This window comes from Pithys albifrons, chromosome 11, assembly GCF_047495875.1.
Source record: "Pithys albifrons albifrons isolate INPA30051 chromosome 11, PitAlb_v1, whole genome shotgun sequence".
Lineage (NCBI taxonomy): Eukaryota > Metazoa > Chordata > Aves > Passeriformes > Thamnophilidae > Pithys > Pithys albifrons.
In genome coordinates, this window is record NC_092468.1 from 14,537,192 (window position 1) to 14,560,321 (window position 23,130).

General features: G+C 50.6%; 1 protein-coding gene across 1 annotated transcript in view; it reads right to left on the bottom strand.

Annotated features, from left to right (window-relative positions):
* Positions 1-23,130, bottom strand: part of LOC139677173 (IgGFc-binding protein-like) — a 96,661-nt gene that overhangs the window by 21,261 nt on the left and 52,270 nt on the right. The window contains exons 9-43 of the mRNA XM_071566897.1: positions 21,836-22,461; positions 20,948-21,512; positions 20,144-20,343; positions 19,671-20,051; positions 18,855-19,141; positions 17,858-18,129; positions 16,439-16,588; positions 15,748-16,004; positions 15,560-15,644; positions 15,348-15,428; positions 14,993-15,234; positions 14,614-14,897; positions 14,227-14,504; positions 13,298-13,923; positions 12,410-12,974; positions 12,058-12,257; positions 11,577-11,957; positions 10,937-11,223; positions 10,274-10,545; positions 9,602-9,751; positions 8,756-9,009; positions 8,566-8,650; positions 7,682-7,780; positions 7,074-7,315; positions 6,695-6,978; positions 6,308-6,585; positions 5,379-6,004; positions 4,491-5,055; positions 4,139-4,338; positions 3,658-4,038; positions 3,018-3,304; positions 2,355-2,626; positions 1,683-1,832; positions 837-1,090; positions 647-731 (exon numbers count right to left, since the gene is read on the bottom strand). Coding sequence (XP_071422998.1) covers positions 647-731; positions 837-1,090; positions 1,683-1,832; positions 2,355-2,626; positions 3,018-3,304; positions 3,658-4,038; positions 4,139-4,338; positions 4,491-5,055; positions 5,379-6,004; positions 6,308-6,585; positions 6,695-6,978; positions 7,074-7,315; positions 7,682-7,780; positions 8,566-8,650; positions 8,756-9,009; positions 9,602-9,751; positions 10,274-10,545; positions 10,937-11,223; positions 11,577-11,957; positions 12,058-12,257; positions 12,410-12,974; positions 13,298-13,923; positions 14,227-14,504; positions 14,614-14,897; positions 14,993-15,234; positions 15,348-15,428; positions 15,560-15,644; positions 15,748-16,004; positions 16,439-16,588; positions 17,858-18,129; positions 18,855-19,141; positions 19,671-20,051; positions 20,144-20,343; positions 20,948-21,512; positions 21,836-22,461 — 10,251 coding nt within the window. The remainder of the gene's footprint in view (positions 1-646; positions 732-836; positions 1,091-1,682; positions 1,833-2,354; positions 2,627-3,017; positions 3,305-3,657; positions 4,039-4,138; positions 4,339-4,490; positions 5,056-5,378; positions 6,005-6,307; positions 6,586-6,694; positions 6,979-7,073; positions 7,316-7,681; positions 7,781-8,565; positions 8,651-8,755; positions 9,010-9,601; positions 9,752-10,273; positions 10,546-10,936; positions 11,224-11,576; positions 11,958-12,057; positions 12,258-12,409; positions 12,975-13,297; positions 13,924-14,226; positions 14,505-14,613; positions 14,898-14,992; positions 15,235-15,347; positions 15,429-15,559; positions 15,645-15,747; positions 16,005-16,438; positions 16,589-17,857; positions 18,130-18,854; positions 19,142-19,670; positions 20,052-20,143; positions 20,344-20,947; positions 21,513-21,835; positions 22,462-23,130) is intronic.

Below are 23,130 nucleotides of genomic sequence, written 5' to 3' on the forward strand. Positions count from 1 at the left end.
GCAAAGCCGGGAGGTACGAGGTGACGTGCACTGCCTTCAGTACAAACTATCCCATGTCCAGGCCCTTGGCAGAAGCAAAATGAAAAGTTTCAAGAAACAGATGATGGGAATGAGATGTGGCTGTCTCTGAGCTGGGTGTGGATGTTGCTGGTGTGTGTGCAGGCTGCATTATAGTGCCTGGCAAGGGGATCATCGGTGTTGGTGTCAATGGACTCAGCAAAAGAGACAGAGGAGAAGTGCACCAACACAGGAGTTTTGTTGCAGGCGGCTGCTTCCTTCACCCTTCTGAAGTGTCCAACCCCATGACCAGGCATGCCCAGGAGAGGGATTGAAGCGTGTCATCTCAGGAAGAACTCTCCCACTCAAGGCCTCAGCCACTAGCATAGTTGGGTGACAAACGCAGGTAAGGCACTTCAGCACCTATGGTGAAGGTCATGTCTGTAGGCTTTGTAGCACATGACCTAAAACAGTGGCTGCAGGCATTGCCAGTGCTCCAGTCTCCCAGGAGAAAGCTGGTTTGGGAACAGGCTGCATCAGTGCCCTACAGGGCACTGCAAAGACAACCTGTGCTCTTGCCTCTAGCACAGCCTGCCAGCTACGTCAGTGACATGTCTCAAGTTGCCCTTTCCCGAGTCTAGCCATGTACCTGCACAGGATCCCTTTTCAATGGACAGATCATCCAATGCTATGTTGCTCCGAGCATCTTCACCCCATTGTCCCTCCAGGAAAATCTAAGGGAAGGAATGGTTCCCAGCATTATCTCCGGCCACGTGTGTGAAGTGCCATTAGAAAGCACAGTTCCTCTCACAGGTGGCAGTGAGAGCCTGTGTCCTTACCTGCATGTCTCCTGTGATGTGCACTGTCACCTCTCCCAGGTGCCACCTGTCCCCATGGTTCCCATCTTGGCTCCAGACCAGCACTTGCTCATAGTCCTTTGCCATGTACACCCGCAGAGCCATCTCAGCATTTCCGTACATGTGGTACCAGAAGCGGAAGCAGTGTGTTCCTTCCCAACCGCACACCGGACTGACAAGGACAGCCACAAACCCGGACAGAGCATCAGTCCCGTGCAGGTAGATGTAGTAGCCGTCTGAAACAAAGCATGGGCCACTGTCACACACACATCAAATCCAGAAAAGGCAGCTGGGGACAGCCCAAGCACAGTCCTGGGGGTACCCCAGCTACAATATCAGACAGGCAAAGAGAGAGGGGAGCAAACACAGCTCCTTCAAAAGCCTCCCTGGACCCGAGTGCCCTTCTGAATGTGCTCTCTGGGCCATGACAGCTGTATGCCTTGTTCTGGCCAATGGAATCACCTCCAAAGCATTGCCACAGTCCTTGCAGGGCTCCTCAGCTTTGGAGACTCTTCATCTTTGTTTTTTGGAGAAGCCAGCATCTCCTAACAGAGGGGCAGACCCATTCCTCTTCCCCAGAGGCAAACGGGTCGTCAAGATTTGCATTACTTTCTCCCCCACATGGCACGTCCTGGCCTGCCCTGCAGGTATCACAGACTACTTCCCAGGGCTGGAAATCTTCCCAAAGGAAGCCTCTGGCTCTGGAGGAGACTGCTCCAAATGGCTCTGGATCAAGGTCAGGAAAGATTGGTCTGTGTTTGGTGCTAGAAGTTTATCGGCATCTTTCCAGGGACACCCCTTCTCCTGTGTCCTGATTGCTGCTCCTACCTTCTGTTGTGTGGTCAGAGGAGGGACCAGTATTTGGCGTGGGCGTTGGGCCTTTATTCCTTATCCAGTCAATGCTGCTGAAGTCTGCCTGGACCCAGCCACAGAAGTCTTTGTCGAATGTGCAGGAGAAATTGCAGTCTGTTGGGGGAGCTGGACATGGTGCAGAAAGGAAAGCAGAAGTGGTAGAGTGAAGGTGGGTCACGCAGGGCTCATGTACATGCACGTACATGCATGACATGCCTGTGGCCAGGAGGGGGTGGCCAGCCAAGGGGAAGTGCTTAGCACGGCCAGTAAAATAATGGATGGGAGACAGTACCTGTGCTTGTCCCAGGTGCTGGTGACGTTGTTGTATGTGGAGGACGTATTGTAGTGCCAGGCAAGGGTGGTGAGGGTGTAGGAGCTGATGAATGAAATAGAGTAAAAGAGAGGTCTAGAAAGTGTGTTTAATAACTGGAATTTGTTCCCAAACAGGGATGCTGCACCTTTCCCAAACATCCCCACACACCATGGCAAAAGAACCATAGGACAGGGATTCCACAGTGTCCCTGAGCCAAAGAGTCTCTTCACCCAAGGGCTGGCCCACCAGATGGGTTAGGAGAAACCTCCACCACAGCTGCCCCACTCTTGAATCTGAGAGCCAGGGAAATCAAAGGAGATGGATAGAAGACTTACCACAGTCAGTGCCAGCACTCCAATCTCCGAGAGCAACGCCTGCCTCCGCACAGGCTGCGGCATAGGCCCCCAGGTCATTGCAGAGCTGCTCTGTGCTGCCGCCCGTGGCACACTGGTCATAGACACAGCTCTCAAAGTAAGTCTCGGGTGGCAGAACTGCATGGCATGGCTGGAACGGGCCACCGAGGTGCGTGAGGATTGAACACTGCTTGTTAGCTGCCTCCTCCTCGGTGGGGGAGCAGGTCACAGGCGGGCTGATGGCTGGGTCACACCTACACAGCGCACAGACAGCCCTGAGCTCACCATACCCACACCATTTCCTGGCCTCCTCCCCAGCCAAACCCTCATCTTCTGGAGCCCAATCCCTCACTAAGACAGGCACAAATGGCTGTAACTCGCAAAGATGCAACACATGGCCCCCAGTCAGCAGTCCCCTCCCTGGCTTCTGGTGGACAGAAAAAAAGGCCTGGGACCATTGCAATCCGAACAACTTGGGAAAAGTGTCATGCCTAGGCCCTGGCCCACTTTCCTGGGGTCAGGAAACTACCTCTTCTCCAATGCCCCATGCCTGCCATTGCCAACCCTCCCTCCTCATGCCCTTTGTAGCTCCCCTCTCCCACGCTCCCTTTTGTTGTTTTTCCACAGAATAGAACGAGGACTCACGGCCACTCGTTGTCCGGCACCATCCAGCTAGCTCCAAAGTCATTGAAGTTGGGCACGACAACCCCATCGGGGCGCATGAAGTCATCTTGCTGGCTCCCAGTGTACGTCCCACACAGCCCACAGAGCTTGCCCTTGTGCTTCTCAGACACCTTCACTAGGAGCTCGTGGTCCCCATTGAACTGTAGCTGCAGGCCCAGCTTGGTAGAAACATGCACGTAGGAGCCTCTCAGGGAAATGGTCACGCCAGGGGCAGGAGAAGTAGGCAAGGACACCAAAGCACCGTTGATCTGGATAAAGGGAAAAGAAGGAGACAGAAGCATAAAGAAGTGCCTTTTCCTGAGAGGCTGCTGTTCCTTGCTGGGGTGTTGCCAGAGCCCAGGGAATCAGACACACTGATGGAATGAGAAACCCTGTCCAGGCTAACCAGGACACCAGCAAGTCTACACATTGGAAGCTCAGGAAACTGGCCAACAATCTGTGGCTGCACGAGCAGCCGTGTCTGCCCCACTCAGAGCCTTGCCATGCTCTTCTGTGTGCACACAGCAGGCTGAGGGAATAGCAAGCTCTCCCTGGGGACAGAGTGGTATTTTGGGGTGTTTAGTGCATCTGTGGTTCCCAGGTGTAAAACTGAGGGGCTTACATAGACCGCCTTGTGCTTGCGCAGTGCAATGTGGAGGCCTTCCAGGGACAGTGCCACAGAGTCCAGAGCTGTCCAGCTCTGGCTGTCACGATGTTTGTTGCGGGTGGTGACACTGAACCCAATGGAGGAGTTGTCACAGCCTGTCACAGCGGTGTAGTTGCAGGAGCCCTGGAAGTGGTGAAGCTTCCCATCAAAGGTGCTGTAATGCGGGTCGCCGTAGATGTGGCAGAGAGCAGTGCTGGCTGGGTAACAGCCCCTCTGACCGTTCTGGATCTTGCAGACCTCTTCGTCGCCACAGGACAAGGTAGAGCAAACCATCTGGCCGTTGGCTTCACACCGGCACCGGCGAGTGCAATTCTCATTGACGGAGTACTCGCCTTCCTACAGGCAGGGAAACACCAAACGTCAGAGCGTGAGGCAGGAAAGCAGAGGCAAGGGGGTCCCTGGGAGGAGCGCAAACCAGGGCAGGGTTTTCACTCACGGTGTAGTAGTTGCCCTCAAAGAGGCAGCCACACTGGGCCTCGGGCACACATGTGTCTCCGCTGAGGAGGAAGCCAGAGGTACACGCGCAGCCCTCCGCGCAGGGCTTGGAGCAGTGCTGTGGGGCTTCTCGGTCAACACAGGTGGCAGGACAGCCGGTCATGCAAGGGTCATAGTAGCTGTTGGGGGGACACAGCAGGGCTGCAATGGGAAGGAGACAATTAGGACCAGCAAGACTTGTAGGAAGGATGACCTCCTGGGAAAGGGAAGCCCAAAGAACTGGCTTTGGCCAGAGGTTCTGGGCATGCAGAGCAGCCCATTTCCCTTCTGCCAGTGGCAAGGCAGGTACTCACGGCAGAAGGTAGCATTCCTCCAGGGCAGAAGAGTTATGCCAGCTGCCTGGCACGCATCAGCGTAGGCCTCCAGAGCAGCACACAGAAAGTCTTGGCCACCATTCAGGGCACAAAGGTCATAGAGGCAGGTGTCAAAGTAGCTCTGAGGGTTGATCACACTGTGGCACTTCTCAAAAGAGCTGGGCCTGGTGGTCAGAATGCCACAGAACTGGTCCGACCGGTAGAGCTTCTCATCTTCTGCACTGCAGGGTGGGGAGGGGACGGGGACACCGCAAGAGGGGTCACTGTCTGGCACCTGCCAGCTCTCCCCCAGCGCATTGGAGTTTGCGGCTTGCTGCCCATTGGGCATCATGTATTCATCCTCTCTCCGGTTGTTGAAGTTGCCGCACATGCCACAGGTCAGGTTGAAGTAGGTGGTGGGCACCTTCACCTCCACCGAGTGGTCAGTGTCGTAGGACACTCTGAGGCTGAAGTCTGTCTCCAGGACAATGTAGCGGCCACTCTTGCTCACCGTGATGGCACCTTCCGCTGCCCTCACCGGCAAGGTCTGGCGCACGCCGTTCACCTGGGGCAGACAGAGAACGATGAGCCCTGGACTTGTCCCTGGCCTCCCTGGGGTCTCCTGCCCAGGGAAAGCGGCTGCCAGGCCAGGTGTGGCAAACAGCTGCCTAGGATGCCCTCATACCCCAACACCCCTGGGGCTCGCAGAGACATGTTTGTGTTCAGCACTCTGCAGGGGGCTCTGATTAACACGGAATGCCTTCCCTGTTTGCTTCTTCCTCCTCTAAACCTTCCAGAAAGGAGAACCCACCCTGTCCTGGGACCATGGAGATGGTTGGTACACGCCAGGCCCTGCCAAGAGGAGTCAAACCCGCCTTGCACCCATACCGCAGACTTTCCAGCCCCACTGCCTACCAGCACTTGGCTCTTCTCCTGCTTGAGGATGGCAATGTGCTGTCCGTACACCTCAACCAGCACTTCACGCACATAGGACACTCTGGTGTTCCCACGATGCTCGTTCTTGGCCTCCACATTGAAGTAGGGCAGGGACGTGGTGTTGGAGCACACTTTGGCCAGGGTGTAGGTGCAGTTGCCCATGAAGTTGTGTGTCACCTTGTCAAAGGAGTTGTAGTGAGGGTCCCCGTGCACGTGACAGATGCCATAGGAGTGTTCGAGGCACACAGGTTTCCCATCCTGCACGCCACAGTACTGGCCCGCAGGGCATGAGGCATGGAAGCACTGGACTTTGCTTCCACGTGCGGGACATGTGCACTTTGAGGAGCAGGTGTTGTCCGTCCAGAACTCAGAGCCCACGGGGTAGTGCTGCCCGTTGTGCCAGCACCCACACTGCTGGCTGGGCACGCATCGGTCATTGTAGAGCAGGTACCCACTGTCACACACACAGCCCTCCACACATGGCAGGCTGCAAGTAACTGGAGCCATTGGATCAACACAGGTGGCAGGGCAGGCTGCAGCACAGGGCTCGTAGTGACTGTTGGCTGGACAGGTGATTGCTGCAGAGAGAGAAGACATGGCAATTACTTGCGGAACATATCACAACACTTCCTTCTGGTGTATTCTCCCTTTTGGAAAAGTAACAGACTGTTTTCTCTGGGGTCTGTTTGGCTCCATGTGTCTTCCCAGGTCTACCTGACCTCAAATGAAACAGAAAACATAATGGTGGCTCTAATACAGATAGCTATCTTTAGAGCCACACTGCCTACAGTGAGAGTAGTTCTTATGGTCCACCTCAGTCTTTCATCCCTATCCTGTGTTTTCCTGAGAGTAACTATCCATGGTATCATGTGTGGACTTACGGCAGAAGGTTGCGTTTCTCCACACAGGTATCTGGACCCCAAGTGACTGACAGGCATCTGCATAGGACTGCAAGCTCTTGCACAGGGTCTCCTGCTCCAGCCCCAGCTCACACAGGTCATACGAGCAGGTGTTGAAGTAACTGCTGGGACTCAGCACAGCGTGGCACATGTGAAACGGGCCACTGGTGTCAGTGAGGAGCCCACAGAAGTGGCTGCTGGTGATGACTTGCTTGTCCGTGTCACTGCAGGCTGGTGTGGGGAGTGGTCCAGCTGAGCAGCTGCGGAAAGACAGGGAGAAGGGCCCCTGGGTCATCTATGGACTTGTCCTGATGCCTCCTCCTCTCCTTGCCTGACATAACCCCAGACCTGCTTTGGGGACACACTCACCTGCTGTTGTTGGACACTTCCCAGCTGTTGCCCAGGCTGGTGGAGTCTGGCTCCAGCGTCCCTTCTGGGTTCAGGAAGTCATCAGCTGCCATCCCGTTATAGTTGCCACACATGCCACAAACCTTCTGCCCAAAGGTGCTTGGAAGTGTCACCTCCACCCGATGGTTCCCATCAAACTTCACTCTCAAGCCAAAGTCTGTCAAGACCATAGTGTAGAATCCACTGGACAAGACCTGCACACCTGCAGATGGGCTGCAAGGCAGGATCTCTAGCACTCCATTGACCTGGAAGGATGGGAACCAAGACAGGATTGAAGCAACCCATTAGGCACAGCTCTTTCCTCTCGCACACCCCCTCAGGCCCTCCCCCTCGATCTTACCGTCACCACTCCACCCTTCCCCAGCCTGATCCGCTGGTCAGCCACATCGACATCCACGTATTGGACGTAGGACACACGAGTGTTGCCCCCTCTGTGCTCATTGGCTGCTTCCACGTTGAAGTAGGGCAGGGAGCTGTTGCTCTCACACAGTTTGGAGAGGGTGTAGGTGCAGGTGCCCATGAAGTTGTGTAGCTGCTTGTCGAATGTGTGGTAGTGAGGGTCTCCTTCCACCACACAGGTGCCTGACAGGGGAAAGACCAGAGGAAATGTTCAACCGATCACCTGCTGTTGCCTTTTCTCCCCAGCCTACTCTGCACAAAGGACTTTGGCCCCATGACTGGTCTACTGCTTTTACAAAAAGACAGTGTCATTAGAGTTCTGTGTCAAAACAGGATTCATCTTTCCAGTCAGCCTGTTCAAACCTACTAAAACACTTTAATTGCAGGACACAAAACCTTTAATTGCACCACAAAAACCCTTACAAATGGACTAGGATTGAATGGATGCCTTAATATGGGGATAGACTGACACAAGGCAAATAACAGCCCTCAAAGACAAAGGCACTGTGTAGCCAGTGTGGGTTTTGAAGATGACTCAGAATGCAGTACCTGAGGTCATCCCAGGTGTTGGTGTTGCTGTTGGTGGTCTTGGTGTTGTCTGTGTTGTGATGTTAGGCAATGGGGTTGAGGGTGTAGGAGGAAGTGGACCTATGGAGAGACAGAGGAAGAAGTGGTCAGCATCAACATGGGTGTTTTGTTGCATGCAGCTTGTCTACCCTTCTGGAAAAACGCAAGGGACCCAGTGCAGGGATGGCACAGTTACACTTCAGCAAAAACGCTACCACAGGCAAAGCCGGGAGGTACGAGGTGACGTGCACTGCCTTCAGTACAAACTATCCCATGTCCAGGCCCTTGGCAGAAGCAAAATGAAAAGTTTCAAGAAACAGATGATGGGAATGAGATGTGGCTGTCTCTGAGCTGGGTGTGGATGTTGCTGGTGTGTGTGCAGGCTGCATTATAGTGCCTGGCAAGGGGATCATCGGTGTTGGTGTCAATGGACTCAGCAAAAGAGACAGAGGAGAAGTGCACCAACACAGGAGTTTTGTTGCAGGCGGCTGCTTCCTTCACCCTTCTGAAGTGTCCAACCCCATGACCAGGCATGCCCAGGAGAGGGATTGAAGCGTGTCATCTCAGGAAGAACTCTCCCACTCAAGGCCTCAGCCACTAGCATAGTTGGGTGACAAACGCAGGTAAGGCACTTCAGCACCTATGGTGAAGGTCATGTCTGTAGGCTTTGTAGCACATGACCTAAAACAGTGGCTGCAGGCATTGCCAGTGCTCCAGTCTCCCAGGAGAAAGCTGGTTTGGGAACAGGCTGCATCAGTGCCCTACAGGGCACTGCAAAGACAACCTGTGCTCTTGCCTCTAGCACAGCCTGCCAGCTACGTCAGTGACATGTCTCAAGTTGCCCTTTCCCGAGTCTAGCCATGTACCTGCACAGGATCCCTTTTCAATGGACAGATCATCCAATGCTATGTTGCTCCGAGCATCTTCACCCCATTGTCCCTCCAGGAAAATCTAAGGGAAGGAATGGTTCCCAGCATTATCTCCGGCCACGTGTGTGAAGTGCCATTAGAAAGCACAGTTCCTCTCACAGGTGGCAGTGAGAGCCTGTGTCCTTACCTGCATGTCTCCTGTGATGTGCACTGTCACCTCTCCCAGGTGCCACCTGTCCCCATGGTTCCCATCTTGGCTCCAGACCAGCACTTGCTCATAGTCCTTTGCCATGTACACCCGCAGAGCCATCTCAGCATTTCCGTACATGTGGTACCAGAAGCGGAAGCAGTGTGTTCCTTCCCAACCGCACACCGGACTGACAAGGACAGCCACAAACCCGGACAGAGCATCAGTCCCGTGCAGGTAGATGTAGTAGCCGTCTGAAACAAAGCATGGGCCACTGTCACACACACATCAAATCCAGAAAAGGCAGCTGGGGACAGCCCAAGCACAGTCCTGGGGGTACCCCAGCTACAATATCAGACAGGCAAAGAGAGAGGGGAGCAAACACAGCTCCTTCAAAAGCCTCCCTGGACCCGAGTGCCCTTCTGAATGTGCTCTCTGGGCCATGACAGCTGTATGCCTTGTTCTGGCCAATGGAATCACCTCCAAAGCATTGCCACAGTCCTTGCAGGGCTCCTCAGCTTTGGAGACTCTTCATCTTTGTTTTTTGGAGAAGCCAGCATCTCCTAACAGAGGGGCAGACCCATTCCTCTTCCCCAGAGGCAAACGGGTCGTCAAGATTTGCATTACTTTCTCCCCCACATGGCACGTCCTGGCCTGCCCTGCAGGTATCACAGACTACTTCCCAGGGCTGGAAATCTTCCCAAAGGAAGCCTCTGGCTCTGGAGGAGACTGCTCCAAATGGCTCTGGATCAAGGTCAGGAAAGATTGGTCTGTGTTTGGTGCTAGAAGTTTATCGGCATCTTTCCAGGGACACCCCTTCTCCTGTGTCCTGATTGCTGCTCCTACCTTCTGTTGTGTGGTCAGAGGAGGGACCAGTATTTGGCGTGGGCGTTGGGCCTTTATTCCTTATCCAGTCAATGCTGCTGAAGTCTGCCTGGACCCAGCCACAGAAGTCTTTGTCGAATGTGCAGGAGAAATTGCAGTCTGTTGGGGGAGCTGGACATGGTGCAGAAAGGAAAGCAGAAGTGGTAGAGTGAAGGTGGGTCACGCAGGGCTCATGTACATGCACGTACATGCATGACATGCCTGTGGCCAGGAGGGGGTGGCCAGCCAAGGGGAAGTGCTTAGCACGGCCAGTAAAATAATGGATGGGAGACAGTACCTGTGCTTGTCCCAGGTGCTGGTGACGTTGTTGTATGTGGAGGACGTATTGTAGTGCCAGGCAAGGGTGGTGAGGGTGTAGGAGCTGATGAATGAAATAGAGTAAAAGAGAGGTCTAGAAAGTGTGTTTAATAACTGGAATTTGTTCCCAAACAGGGATGCTGCACCTTTCCCAAACATCCCCACACACCATGGCAAAAGAACCATAGGACAGGGATTCCACAGTGTCCCTGAGCCAAAGAGTCTCTTCACCCAAGGGCTGGCCCACCAGATGGGTTAGGAGAAACCTCCACCACAGCTGCCCCACTCTTGAATCTGAGAGCCAGGGAAATCAAAGGAGATGGATAGAAGACTTACCACAGTCAGTGCCAGCACTCCAATCTCCGAGAGCAACGCCTGCCTCCGCACAGGCTGCGGCATAGGCCCCCAGGTCATTGCAGAGCTGCTCTGTGCTGCCGCCCGTGGCACACTGGTCATAGACACAGCTCTCAAAGTAAGTCTCGGGTGGCAGAACTGCATGGCATGGCTGGAACGGGCCACCGAGGTGCGTGAGGATTGAACACTGCTTGTTAGCTGCCTCCTCCTCGGTGGGGGAGCAGGTCACAGGCGGGCTGATGGCTGGGTCACACCTACACAGCGCACAGACAGCCCTGAGCTCACCATACCCACACCATTTCCTGGCCTCCTCCCCAGCCAAACCCTCATCTTCTGGAGCCCAATCCCTCACTAAGACAGGCACAAATGGCTGTAACTCGCAAAGATGCAACACATGGCCCCCAGTCAGCAGTCCCCTCCCTGGCTTCTGGTGGACAGAAAAAAAGGCCTGGGACCATTGCAATCCGAACAACTTGGGAAAAGTGTCATGCCTAGGCCCTGGCCCACTTTCCTGGGGTCAGGAAACTACCTCTTCTCCAATGCCCCATGCCTGCCATTGCCAACCCTCCCTCCTCATGCCCTTTGTAGCTCCCCTCTCCCACGCTCCCTTTTGTTGTTTTTCCACAGAATAGAACGAGGACTCACGGCCACTCGTTGTCCGGCACCATCCAGCTAGCTCCAAAGTCATTGAAGTTGGGCACGACAACCCCATCGGGGCGCATGAAGTCATCTTGCTGGCTCCCAGTGTACGTCCCACACAGCCCACAGAGCTTGCCCTTGTGCTTCTCAGACACCTTCACTAGGAGCTCGTGGTCCCCATTGAACTGTAGCTGCAGGCCCAGCTTGGTAGAAACATGCACGTAGGAGCCTCTCAGGGAAATGGTCACGCCAGGGGCAGGAGAAGTAGGCAAGGACACCAAAGCACCGTTGATCTGGATAAAGGGAAAAGAAGGAGACAGAAGCATAAAGAAGTGCCTTTTCCTGAGAGGCTGCTGTTCCTTGCTGGGGTGTTGCCAGAGCCCAGGGAATCAGACACACTGATGGAATGAGAAACCCTGTCCAGGCTAACCAGGACACCAGCAAGTCTACACATTGGAAGCTCAGGAAACTGGCCAACAATCTGTGGCTGCACGAGCAGCCGTGTCTGCCCCACTCAGAGCCTTGCCATGCTCTTCTGTGTGCACACAGCAGGCTGAGGGAATAGCAAGCTCTCCCTGGGGACAGAGTGGTATTTTGGGGTGTTTAGTGCATCTGTGGTTCCCAGGTGTAAAACTGAGGGGCTTACATAGACCGCCTTGTGCTTGCGCAGTGCAATGTGGAGGCCTTCCAGGGACAGTGCCACAGAGTCCAGAGCTGTCCAGCTCTGGCTGTCACGATGTTTGTTGCGGGTGGTGACACTGAACCCAATGGAGGAGTTGTCACAGCCTGTCACAGCGGTGTAGTTGCAGGAGCCCTGGAAGTGGTGAAGCTTCCCATCAAAGGTGCTGTAATGCGGGTCGCCGTAGATGTGGCAGAGAGCAGTGCTGGCTGGGTAACAGCCCCTCTGACCGTTCTGGATCTTGCAGACCTCTTCGTCGCCACAGGACAAGGTAGAGCAAACCATCTGGCCGTTGGCTTCACACCGGCACCGGCGAGTGCAATTCTCATTGACGGAGTACTCGCCTTCCTACAGGCAGGGAAACACCAAACGTCAGAGCGTGAGGCAGGAAAGCAGAGGCAAGGGGGTCCCTGGGAGGAGCGCAAACCAGGGCAGGGTTTTCACTCACGGTGTAGTAGTTGCCCTCAAAGAGGCAGCCACACTGGGCCTCGGGCACACATGTGTCTCCGCTGAGGAGGAAGCCAGAGGTACACGCGCAGCCCTCCGCGCAGGGCTTGGAGCAGTGCTGTGGGGCTTCTCGGTCAACACAGGTGGCAGGACAGCCGGTCATGCAAGGGTCATAGTAGCTGTTGGGGGGACACAGCAGGGCTGCAATGGGAAGGAGACAATTAGGACCAGCAAGACTTGTAGGAAGGATGACCTCCTGGGAAAGGGAAGCCCAAAGAACTGGCTTTGGCCAGAGGTTCTGGGCATGCAGAGCAGCCCATTTCCCTTCTGCCAGTGGCAAGGCAGGTACTCACGGCAGAAGGTAGCATTCCTCCAGGGCAGAAGAGTTATGCCAGCTGCCTGGCACGCATCAGCGTAGGCCTCCAGAGCAGCACACAGAAAGTCTTGGCCACCATTCAGGGCACAAAGGTCATAGAGGCAGGTGTCAAAGTAGCTCTGAGGGTTGATCACACTGTGGCACTTCTCAAAAGAGCTGGGCCTGGTGGTCAGAATGCCACAGAACTGGTCCGACCGGTAGAGCTTCTCATCTTCTGCACTGCAGGGTGGGGAGGGGACGGGGACACCGCAAGAGGGGTCACTGTCTGGCACCTGCCAGCTCTCCCCCAGCGCATTGGAGTTTGCGGCTTGCTGCCCATTGGGCATCATGTATTCATCCTCTCTCCGGTTGTTGAAGTTGCCGCACATGCCACAGGTCAGGTTGAAGTAGGTGGTGGGCACCTTCACCTCCACCGAGTGGTCAGTGTCGTAGGACACTCTGAGGCTGAAGTCTGTCTCCAGGACAATGTAGCGGCCACTCTTGCTCACCGTGATGGCACCTTCCGCTGCCCTCACCGGCAAGGTCTGGCGCACGCCGTTCACCTGGGGCAGACAGAGAACGATGAGCCCTGGACTTGTCCCTGGCCTCCCTGGGGTCTCCTGCCCAGGGAAAGCGGCTGCCAGGCCAGGTGTGGCAAACAGCTGCCTAGGATGCCCTCATACCCCAACACCCCTGGGGCTCGCAGAGACATGTTTGTGTTCAGCACTCTGCAGGGGCCTCTGATTAACACGGAATGCCTTCCCTGTTTGCTTCTTCCTCCTCTAAACCTTCCAGAAAGGAGAACCCACCCTGTCCTGGGACCATGGAGATGGTTGGTACACGCCAGGCCCTGCCAAGAGGAGTCAAACCCGCCTTGCACCCATACCGCAGACTTTCCAGCCCCACTGCCTACCAGCACTTGGCTCTTCTCCTGCTTGAGGATGGCAATGTGCTGTCCGTACACCTCAACCAGCACTTCACGCACATAGGACACTCTGGTGTTCCCACGATGCTCGTTCTTGGCCTCCACATTGAAGTAGGGCAGGGACGTGGTGTTGGAGCACACTTTGGCCAGGGTGTAGGTGCAGTTGCCCATGAAGTTGTGTGTCACCTTGTCAAAGGAGTTGTAGTGAGGGTCCCCGTGCACGTGACAGATGCCATAGGAGTGTTCGAGGCACACAGGTTTCCCATCCTGCACGCCACAGTACTGGCCCGCAGGGCATGAGGCATGGAAGCACTGGACTTTGCTTCCACGTGCGGGACATGTGCACTTTGAGGAGCAGGTGTTGTCCGTCCAGAACTCAGAGCCCACGGGGTAGTGCTGCCCGTTGTGCCAGCACCCACACTGCTGGCTGGGCACGCATCGGTCATTGTAGAGCAGGTACCCACTGTCACACACACAGCCCTCCACACATGGCAGGCTGCAAGTAACTGGAGCCATTGGATCAACACAGGTGGCAGGGCAGGCTGCAGCACAGGGCTCGTAGTGACTGTTGGCTGGACAGGTGATTGCTGCAGAGAGAGAAGACATGGCAATTACTTGCGGAACATATCACAACACTTCCTTCTGGTGTATTCTCCCTTTTGGAAAAGTAACAGACTGTTTTCTCTGGGGTCTGTTTGGCTCCATGTGTCTTCCCAGGTCTACCTGACCTCAAATGAAACAGAAAACATAATGGTGGCTCTAATACAGATAGCTATCTTTAGAGCCACACTGCCTACAGTGAGAGTAGTTCTTATGGTCCACCTCAGTCTTTCATCCCTATCCTGTGTTTTCCTGAGAGTAACTATCCATGGTATCATGTGTGGACTTACGGCAGAAGGTTGCGTTTCTCCACACAGGTATCTGGACCCCAAGTGACTGACAGGCATCTGCATAGGACTGCAAGCTCTTGCACAGGGTCTCCTGCTCCAGCCCCAGCTCACACAGGTCATACGAGCAGGTGTTGAAGTAACTGCTGGGACTCAGCACAGCGTGGCACATGTGAAACGGGCCACTGGTGTCAGTGAGGAGCCCACAGAAGTGGCTGCTGGTGATGACTTGCTTGTCCGTGTCACTGCAGGCTGGTGTGGGGAGTGGTCCAGCTGAGCAGCTGCGGAAAGACAGGGAGAAGGGCCCCTGGGTCATCTATGGACTTGTCCTGATGCCTCCTCCTCTCCTTGCCTGACATAACCCCAGACCTGCTTTGGGGACACACTCACCTGCTGTTGTTGGACACTTCCCAGCTGTTGCCCAGGCTGGTGGAGTCTGGCTCCAGCGTCCCTTCTGGGTTCAGGAAGTCATCAGCTGCCATCCCGTTGTAGTTGCCACACATGCCACAAACCTTCTGCCCAAAGGTGCTTGGAAGTGTCACCTCCACCCGATGGTTCCCATCAAACTTCACTCTCAAGCCAAAGTCTGTCAAGACCATAGTGTAGAATCCACTGGACAAGACCTGCACACCTGCAGATGGGCTGCAAGGCAGGATCTCTAGCACTCCATTGACCTGGAAGGATGGGAACCAAGACAGGATTGAAGCAACCCATTAGGCACAGCTCTTTCCTCTCGCACACCCCCTCAGGCCCTCCCCCTCGATCTTACCGTCACCACTCCACCCTTCCCCAGCCTGATCCGCTGGTCAGCCACATCGACATCCACGTATTGGACGTAGGACACACGAGTGTTGCCCCCTCTGTGCTCATTGGCTGCTTCCACGTTGAAGTAGGGCAGGGAGCTGTTGCTCTCACACAGTTTGGAGAGGGTGTAGGTGCAGGTGCCCATGAAGTTGTGTAGCTGCTTGTCGAATGTGTGGTAGTGAGGGTCTCCTTCCACCACACAGGTGCCTGACAGGGGAAAGACCAGAGGAAATGTTCAACCGATCACCTGCTGTTGCCTTTTCTCCCCAGCTCACCTTGCTCAAAGAGGATCTGACCCATTGCTGGTCTTCTGGTCTTACCTGTGCCTGGCCTGGGTGTTGATGTGGGTGTCTCTTCTGAAGGTGTGGTGATGGTTGTGCTTGGTGTAGGTGGAATCACACCTATAAAAGAGATAGTGGTACAAGGAAATGAACTCTCCTTGATCATCTCTGGTTCTAGACAGCAACTATATTTATGGCCATAAAAATTATAACATTCTTCAAGCTTCCTTTTCCCAAGACAATCTTTGTACCTGTACAGGGCCCCTTCACAATTGACAGATCATCCAATGCCACATCACTCCGGACATCTTCACCTGTCATGCCCTCCAGGACAATCTAAGGGGTGGGATAGATCCTAGCATTAGCTCCAGCTGCATGTAGGATTTGCCATTTGAAAAAACAGCTCATCTCCGATGGCAGTGAAATCCTGTGGCCTTACCTGCATATTTCCTCTGCTGTTTACCGTGACCTCTCCCAAGTTCCATGTGTCTCCTTTACTTCCAGCATCCTTCCATTCCAATGTCCATGTTTCATTGTGCACTGTGTACACTCGCAGAGCCATTGCTTCAGCCATTCCATACATGTGATACCAAAAGTGGAAGCAGTGGGGTCCTTCTAAACTGCACACTGGACTGACCAAGTGGGCTACATCACCTGGGTTTTGCTTGCTTCCTTGCAGGTAGATATAGTAGCCCTCTGGAAATAGCAGAATGTCAATTTTTCACATTAATGGGCCAGGATAAGACAATATCACTTCATTTACAGAGTATGTACCGTATAAGATTACTTCACCCAGTGCCTGCACTAATCTTTCAGTCCCCAAATGGATTTCCAGCAGATTACACTGTTCTCTTACTTATGGAAAAGAACACCTAAAGGAAAGGTCAGCTGTCACAGTCATCCAGTCTCAGAGCAGCTATACCTTTGCTGAAACCTCTTTACAGGAAATTATGCTCACAGGTCACATGCTTATCAATGACCTGCACTGTTCATAACCCCACACAGATGTCTGACTGCTGCAGAAGGCTCTGGATTAAGCCTAGAAACACATGGCCTGGATTTGTCATTTAAAGAGGCTCCTTGCTTTCTTCCAAGAGAAGGACAGCCAGATACTGTTTGGTTGTTCCTACCTCCAGTTGTGTGGTCATGGGAAGGGCCAGTATTTGGCGTGGGTGTTGGCCCCTTGTGCCTTATCCAGTCAAAGTCATCACTGGTTTCCTGTTTCCACTCACAGAAGTCAACCTCAAATGTACAGGACATATTGCAAGCTGTTGGTGCGCCTGTATATCATGCAGAAAGAAAAACAGTTTCCACAATGAGATTTGGAATCTCCTCTCTGTTGTGACAATGCCCTTTCAGGTCTAAATGAACCTATGTTCATCAAAATTTGAAGATTTTATAATGGAATCAGTAGAAGTGACCAGTACTGAAAAATTGACTATAAACCATGAAATTTTAAGTGTCTGAGAATGTGTGTTATTTTACAAATCCCTTCCTCAGTTGTCATCATAATGCACTAAGATCTTATATTTTTACACTGTGCCAATCATAATCCTTTTGTCATTGCAAATTGGTCAAGCTGTCCTATTTGGCATTGTAGTATTCAACTGGCTCTCAAAATCCCTTTAGGTGAAAATCTAGACTTCATAATGAGAATTGTCTGACAGTTCTTTTTACTGCTCATAAACTGGTATGAGAAGTATTGTCTTCGAACTGGAAAGAGACTATAGAGTGCCTTTTCATATATTAGCCTCATACTTAGTCTGCTGTTTCTGCTGGCTCTGGTAATCACCTCTGGCAGTTCTAGGAAAAGCAATGTAAGGATACAAGGAAGAAAATTTTTACAGTGAGGGTGGTAAAACACTGGAAACATTTAGGATTAGGCTGAATGGTGAATAACCTGATCTAGTTGGAGATGTCCCTGCTTGTTGCAGTGAGGTTGGACTAGATAACCTTTAACGGTCCTTCCAATCCAAACTATTATTTTATTCTATTAATTTCATGCCTCTAGCCTTACCACTGTGTTAACTAGTTTACCTAGGTAATAAGAACCTAAGGCTGAATGGACCTCAAGCTGCAGGATTCTTCTTTATTAATTTTAAAACCCAGGTTTATACATTTATGAATTTATTTTGCATGCTTGGTGAAAATTTGGAGCTGTAGACAGGTTGGGTAAGTGATATGTTAACACTTTTCAAAAAGATAAAATATTTTATTTAAGGGAAAGCAGTGATTTGTTAGACAAATTGTTCAGTTGTACCTGGCTGGGCCCTTAGCTGACAGTGTATGTTGTCTCTCCCAACCCAATTCTGAAAAACAGTCTTGTGTCAAAAGTGTTCAGGCATCATGTTCTACAGTGAATACTGGAAGCTCATTGGAAGTTTAGATTAGAAGCCAAATTTACAGAGATGCTAAGCATTTGAAAGCTTCCTGTGTTTCATTGAATCCCCATTTCTGAAATTCTGTTCAACTTCTTAGCCACTTGAATTGATATTTGTAGCATAAGGATTTAATTGGATGCTTATTTGTCAAATGACCAAATGACTTACCACAAATGGTATCTTTCCTCCATTCACCCAGATTTACACCTCCAAGTTCACAGGCAGCAGCATATGCCTCTAAAATCTTGCAGAACTGATCAGAATCCCCATTTGTGGCACACAGATCATAGACACAGCTCTCAAAGTACAGCTGTGGGGGAGTGTGCCAATGGCACGCCTGAAAAGGTCCACTGTTTTTCAAAACAATTTTGCAGAGTTCTTCATATTCTTTTTCTTTTGCTATATCACAAGGAGGTGGTACAACTGAAACTGCATTACACCTGCATGAAAAATACACAGCAGACTGCTTATATAATAAATCTTTGCATTTTGTTATATCCTGCAAGGCATATCTCAATTATAACGGAATCCTACGCCAAATTTTGTAGATTTGCTGTGTACAGTAATCTTTAGTGTGTTAAATCAAAAAATGGTAAATATTACAATTATAGTTCCACATTAAAGATATAATTGTGAATTTGTGATGTGTGGCTGTCCATCCATAAAATGAAGTCCAGAAGAAACAAACAAATTAGCTATCCAACACAAACAAGATCATTTTTATTCATTATTGCATAGAGTAAGAGCAGTAATTTGTGTGTGAAAGCATTAATAGATAGATAAATGCTCCATGCCTATGCAAATCAATGTGGAGTTATCTTAGGAGCTGAATCTGAGATGTATTTAGACATCTTATAGCAAAAAGGAGGACTATAAAGGAGATATTTTAGACTAGGAAAGTAAGAGAAAATTCAAGTTATATGCATAAAAAACCCCTATCTCAAGTAAAATCTATAAACCCCATGTTTAAAACTTCTGAAGAGTGGTTTTAAAATTTCAGTGTTTTCTGTTGAAAACTGGAGTCATTCAAAGGTGAAAACACTAGCAAACAAATAATATCAAAGAATGGTTACTATGGAACGTGAATAATGTACATTAAGCCTATAACTCCATGATTTATGTTTCAGGCACTTTGCTGTTTCCTAAAGTATTATCCAATACTTACGTCCTGTTGTCATCCTTCACTATCCAGCTGTCACCAAATTTATTTGGATCTTGTTCTAGGACTTTATCTGGGTTTAAAAAATCATCTAGTTGGTTGTCATTGAATGTCCCACAAAGACCACACAGCTGTCCTTTGAGACTTTCATCAACCAGAATGAAAAGCTCCTGGTCACCATCAAACTTAACCTGGATCCCTAGAGAGGTATCAATGACTATGTAGCGTCCTGTTATGGCTGCTCTGGCTCCATGGTTCAAATCCACAGGAAGATTAACCTGAACTCCATTCACCTAAAGAAAAGAAAACCCACAAAACCAGGTAAGTCAATAAATCTCACAGAAACAAAGGGGAAGTCTGCACTGCCAGGACTTTCTTCACCAAGTAAGCCTTATTCTAGTGAACAATGCAGATAACAGAAGTTTGAGGTTAAGCAGAGGTTGAAGTCGTGTACACTCACTTCACACCTTGAACAGTGCCTTGTAGCACAAGTTTGGCTTTGTGCTGTCACAACTACACACAAAGCAATACTTGGAATAATTAAATTAAAGGTATAGCTTTGACATTTAGTTCAATAAAAGCTTTGTATTATAGATGAAGTTACGGATGAAACTGTTTTATCCTACCAGCTCATTTAGCAAAAATTGGAATGGACAAGAAGAAGCTATACTGATTTCTGCCTTTTAGGAAGAAAGTAATCTGTGACTTTTAGCATGTGTAGTGTTGGAGGTGAATAAATCAGAGAAGCCCGATTCAGTGCTTCTGGACAGAAATGTAAAGTGTATAGTGATGGATTATGTATGATTAGAGTAGAACACTTACATAAGTCTCTTTATGTTTCTTCAAAACAATGTGAAGATTTTGCAGTGTGACAGAAACTGAGTTCAAGGCTGTCCAGTTTGGGTTTCCTCTATGTTCATTTCTGGTTGTCACTGAAAACTTTTCAGAAGAATTTGTGCATCTCTCAACAACAGTATAATTGCAGTCTCCTTGGAAATGGTACAGTCTTCCATCAAATGTTATATAATGTGGATCCCCAAAAATGTGGCAGGTGCTGGAATTCAATGGATAACATCCCAGGAGTCCATTCTGCACCTTGCAAACTTCACTTACTTCACATCTGTCTGTATTGCAAACTACAGTCCCGTTTTCAGCACATACACATTGGCCTACACAGTCTGGTTGCCAAAAAGATTCTCCTTTCTGTTAGCGAAAATAAAATAAATACAAATTAAAAGAGTTAAAGATAATGCTGAACTGTAAAATGAGCCCCAGTACTATGTGCCGGAACAAACCTCGTAGTATTTGCCATTCTCAAGGCAGCCACAGTTGCTCATGGACACACATTGTCCCCCACTGATGACAAAACCATTGTTGCATTCACATCCTTCTACACAAGGTGTGCTGCAGTTCTTTGATGCAAGAGGGTCAATGCAGGTTGCCGGACAAGCACTGGTGCATGGATTGTAATGACTATTTGGAGGGCATGCAATAGCTGAGAAACAATAAAAGACACTGAATAAACAATCACAACTCACAGGAAACCACTATTCAATAATGTGATTGTTTTGCATGAGTGACAGCTGTGGAGGATTTTGAAGACAGAAAGTCTGTTCCTGTTTTGATATTGAAAAGTGAAACAGTAAATATTCTACATGAAAAAAAGCATGACTGTTTAACCATAAATCCTGGATATTAACCATCTCCAAATACAAATAAAAACTGTGACTCTCTACACTAGGACTTGTATATAGACAAAATATTTCCACAGGTATAGGGATTGCTAAACTAATTATGTTGCTGGGAAATAAGTAAGTCTATTAAACGCAAAACATTATCTAAAACTCTGAGATGATTCCATATTAGCAGGGGCATAGTGCTACTGGATTGTCAGAGATTCTTGAGATAATGGAAGAAAATTCTGCTTTATTCCCTGGCAGAAAACAAAAATGACAAGAATTTTGCAGAGTTTTCTCAATATTTCCTTGTAATTATGTGAAGAATTTAACATATCTAACCTATGTGGGTTATTGACTAAACTCAGACTCTTAAGACAAGAGTGGAGTTATTTAAAGACTCATTTCTCTGTGGAAACTCACGGCAGAAGGTGGCATTTCTCCAGGGCAGAAGAGTCACGCCAGCTGCCTGGCACGCGTCAGCGTAGGCCTCCAGAGCAGCACACAGAAAGTCTTGGCCACCATTCAGGGCACAAAGGTCATAGAGGCAGGTGTCAAAGTAGCTCTGAGGGCTGATCACACTGTGGCACTTCTCAAAAGAGCTGGGCCTGGTGGTCAGAATGCCACAGAACTGGTCCGACCGGTAGAGCTTCTCATCTTCTGCACTGCAGGGTGGGGAGGGGACGGGGACACCGCAAGAGGGGTCACTGTCTGGCACCTGCCAGCTCTCCCCCAGCGCATTGGAGTTTGCGGCTTGCTGCCCATTGGGCATCATGTATTCATCCTCTCTCCGGTTGTTGAAGTTGCCGCACATGCCACAGGTCAGGTTGAAGTAGGTGGTGGGCACCTTCACCTCCACCGAGTGGTCAGTGTCGTAGGACACTCTGAGGCTGAAGTCTGTCTCCAGGACAATGTAGCGGCCACTCTTGCTCACCGTGATGGCACCTTCCGCTGCCCTCACCGGCAAGGTCTGGCGCACGCCGTTCACCTGGGGCAGACAGAGAACGATGAGCCCTGGACTTGTCCCTGGCCTCCCTGGGGTCTCCTGCCCAGGGAAAGCGGCTGCCAGGCCAGGTGTGGCAAACAGCTGCCTAGGATGCCCTCATACCCCAACACCCCTGGGGCTCGCAGAGACATGTTTGTGTTCAGCACTCTGCAGGGGCCTCTGATTAACACGGAATGCCTTCCCTGTTTGCTTCTTCCTCCTCTAAACCTTCCAGAAAGGAGAACCCACCCTGTCCTGGGACCATGGAGATGGTTGGTACATGCCAGGCCCTGCCAAGAGGAGTCAAACCCGCCTTGCACCCATACCGCAGACTTTCCAGCCCCACTGCCTACCAGCACTTGGCTCTTCTCCTGCTTGAGGATGGCAATGTGCTGTCCGTACACCTCAACCAGCACTTCACGCACATAGGACACTCTGGTGTTCCCACGATGCTCGTTCTTGGCCTCCACATTGAAGTAGGGCAGGGACGTGGTGTTGGAGCACACTTTGGCCAGGGTGTAGGTGCAGTTGCCCATGAAGTTGTGTGTCACCTTGTCAAAGGAGTTGTAGTGAGGGTCCCCGTGCACGTGACAGATGCCATAGGAGTGTTCGAGGCACACAGGTTTCCCATCCTGCACGCCACAGTACTGGCCCGCAGGGCATGAGGCATCGAAGCACTGGACTTTGCTTCCACGTGCGGGACATGTGCACTTTGAGGAGCAGGTGTTGTCCGTCCAGAACTCAGAGCCCACGGGGTAGTGCTGCCCGTTGTGCCAGCACCCACACTGCTGGCTGGGCACGCATCGGTCATTGTAGAGCAGGTACCCACTGTCACACACACAGCCCTCCACACATGGCAGGCTGCAGGTGTAGGGTGCTGTTGGATCAACACAGGTGGCAGGGCAGGCTGCAGCACAGGGCTCGTAGTGACTGTTGGCTGGACAGAGTAATGCTGTGCAATAAAAATAAAGATGTATATTAATATTTTTAACTACTTAAGTACTGGGGTTTGTTTAATATTATAATGTGATTTCTTTTGAAATATTTGAGAACATCTTGAAATTGCATGCATTTTGATGCATGCCTTTTTTGAATTACTACACTTAAATTTCTTTTGTGGTTTGGGCTATTTAAAGGTTCAGTCATAGAGAGCATTTCCAGAACATGTCTTATTCCCGAAAATGATAGCTTGAATTCTTGTAGTGGTCACAGAATATAAGTGTCAGGTTATCTATTTGTCCTAGATATGTGCTATATGTACTGATATTTTGTTCTAATCATGTCATAGCTTCTTAATTCATATTGTTTCACTTCACTGAGGACTTTTTTGTTTGTTAAATAATCAAGATGTACTAGTACTCTATTCTGTTTTTAGATTCTATTACAGACATGACATACAGCTAAGGTAATTAGGGGTTTAAAATACTGTCGTAATCTGTTAAGAAGATGTGAGAACTAAAGTTTCCTGAGCAATAATTTTTTCAGCTTCTGGATGTTAATGTGGAATGGGGCAGTTTTCAGTTACATATTTTCTCACTTTACTTTTAGCCTGCTTTTCTAAGGAATCAGAGATCACGTACTTACATTGCACATTTCTGTGCCTGTCCTCCCACTGAATTTG